The 998-nt window shown below is 48.9% G+C and overlaps 1 protein-coding gene across 1 annotated transcript in view; it reads left to right on the top strand.

Annotated features, from left to right (window-relative positions):
- Positions 1-536, top strand: part of LOC107301430 (NHS-like protein 1) — a gene marked incomplete at its 5' end in the record, with an annotated part of 5,077 nt that extends 4,541 nt beyond the window's left edge. The window contains 2 exons of the mRNA XM_029287120.1: positions 155-164; positions 206-536. Coding sequence (XP_029142953.1) covers positions 155-164; positions 206-536 — 341 coding nt within the window. The remainder of the gene's footprint in view (positions 1-154; positions 165-205) is intronic.
- Positions 537-998: the final 462 nt, after the last annotated feature.

Here is a 998-nt window from a genome sequence, read left to right as displayed (position 1 = left end):
GATGGATGGATGGATGGATGGGATGATGGATGGATGGATGGATGGATGGGATGATGGATGGAAGGAATGATGATGGATGGATGGATGGGTGGATGGATGACTTGTAGCTTGTGTACCATTAGAAATATTTCACTAGCTTCCAGCTGGCTCCCAGGCTATCAAGTGTCGGTCATGATAGTGGTCATCGCTTTATTTCTCCCTCGAGCTTGTCTCATCATCCCTTTGTTCACAGATCCAAGAGGAAGTTGCTGGGATGGAAGGAACCCAGTGACTCTTTTGGCAACCGACCAAATTCCCAGATGCCCATCAAGAACGCCGCAGGGCTTGTGATCAACGAATGCCCTTCCAGCACAAGCAGAGCCTCGAGCAGAAACGAGGACTTTAAGGCTCTCCTTCAGAAGAAAGGCGGCAAGGGGGCCTCAGGCATCCGAACCTCTGCAGCTGAACTTCTCAAGACCACCAATCCCTTGGCTCGGAGGGTCATGACTGAGTTTGCTGTGGACGGGACAATCCCAAGCTCCAAAATCCAGCCCTGAGTTTCTTTAAAGACCTGTCTTTGCAGTATATGCTCCTTATCCTTCATGTCCTCTTCCAAGCTGACCTTAGGAGTGAGTCTGTTCCCCCCTTTGAAGCTTCAGCACCTGGGTTGATTTGTTCCCTGCAGCCAAAAGTTTTTCCGGGTTTTTACTGGGAGGGAGGATGGGTGGGTGGGTGAGGATGGGGAGATGACTCTGTAGATTCAAGAAAAGTGTCTTAAATGAAGAGCACACCCATCCCTTGTGGAATTTGCCCCACACTTTTCCTCCTAAGAGACAGAGTTTTTATTTTCTTTTCTGGGGTGTAGAAAAAGAGACTTGCACAATGGATGTTCCTGGAAAGGGCTATCACAGGTGGGTGTCAGAGTTGGACCTAACACTTGCCTCCCTGATTGCATGAGGAACAAAATCTCTCTTTCTCTCCTCGTCCTTCTCCTTCTCTTCCCCCTCTATCTTTTTCTT

This window comes from Protobothrops mucrosquamatus, unplaced genomic scaffold (genome assembly GCF_001527695.2).
Source record: "Protobothrops mucrosquamatus isolate PMUCROS unplaced genomic scaffold, P.Mucros_1.0 scaffold12641, whole genome shotgun sequence".
NCBI lineage: Eukaryota > Metazoa > Chordata > Lepidosauria > Squamata > Viperidae > Protobothrops > Protobothrops mucrosquamatus.
Note: the sequence above shows the minus strand (reverse complement) of the source record. Positions and strands in the feature narration are given on the sequence as shown.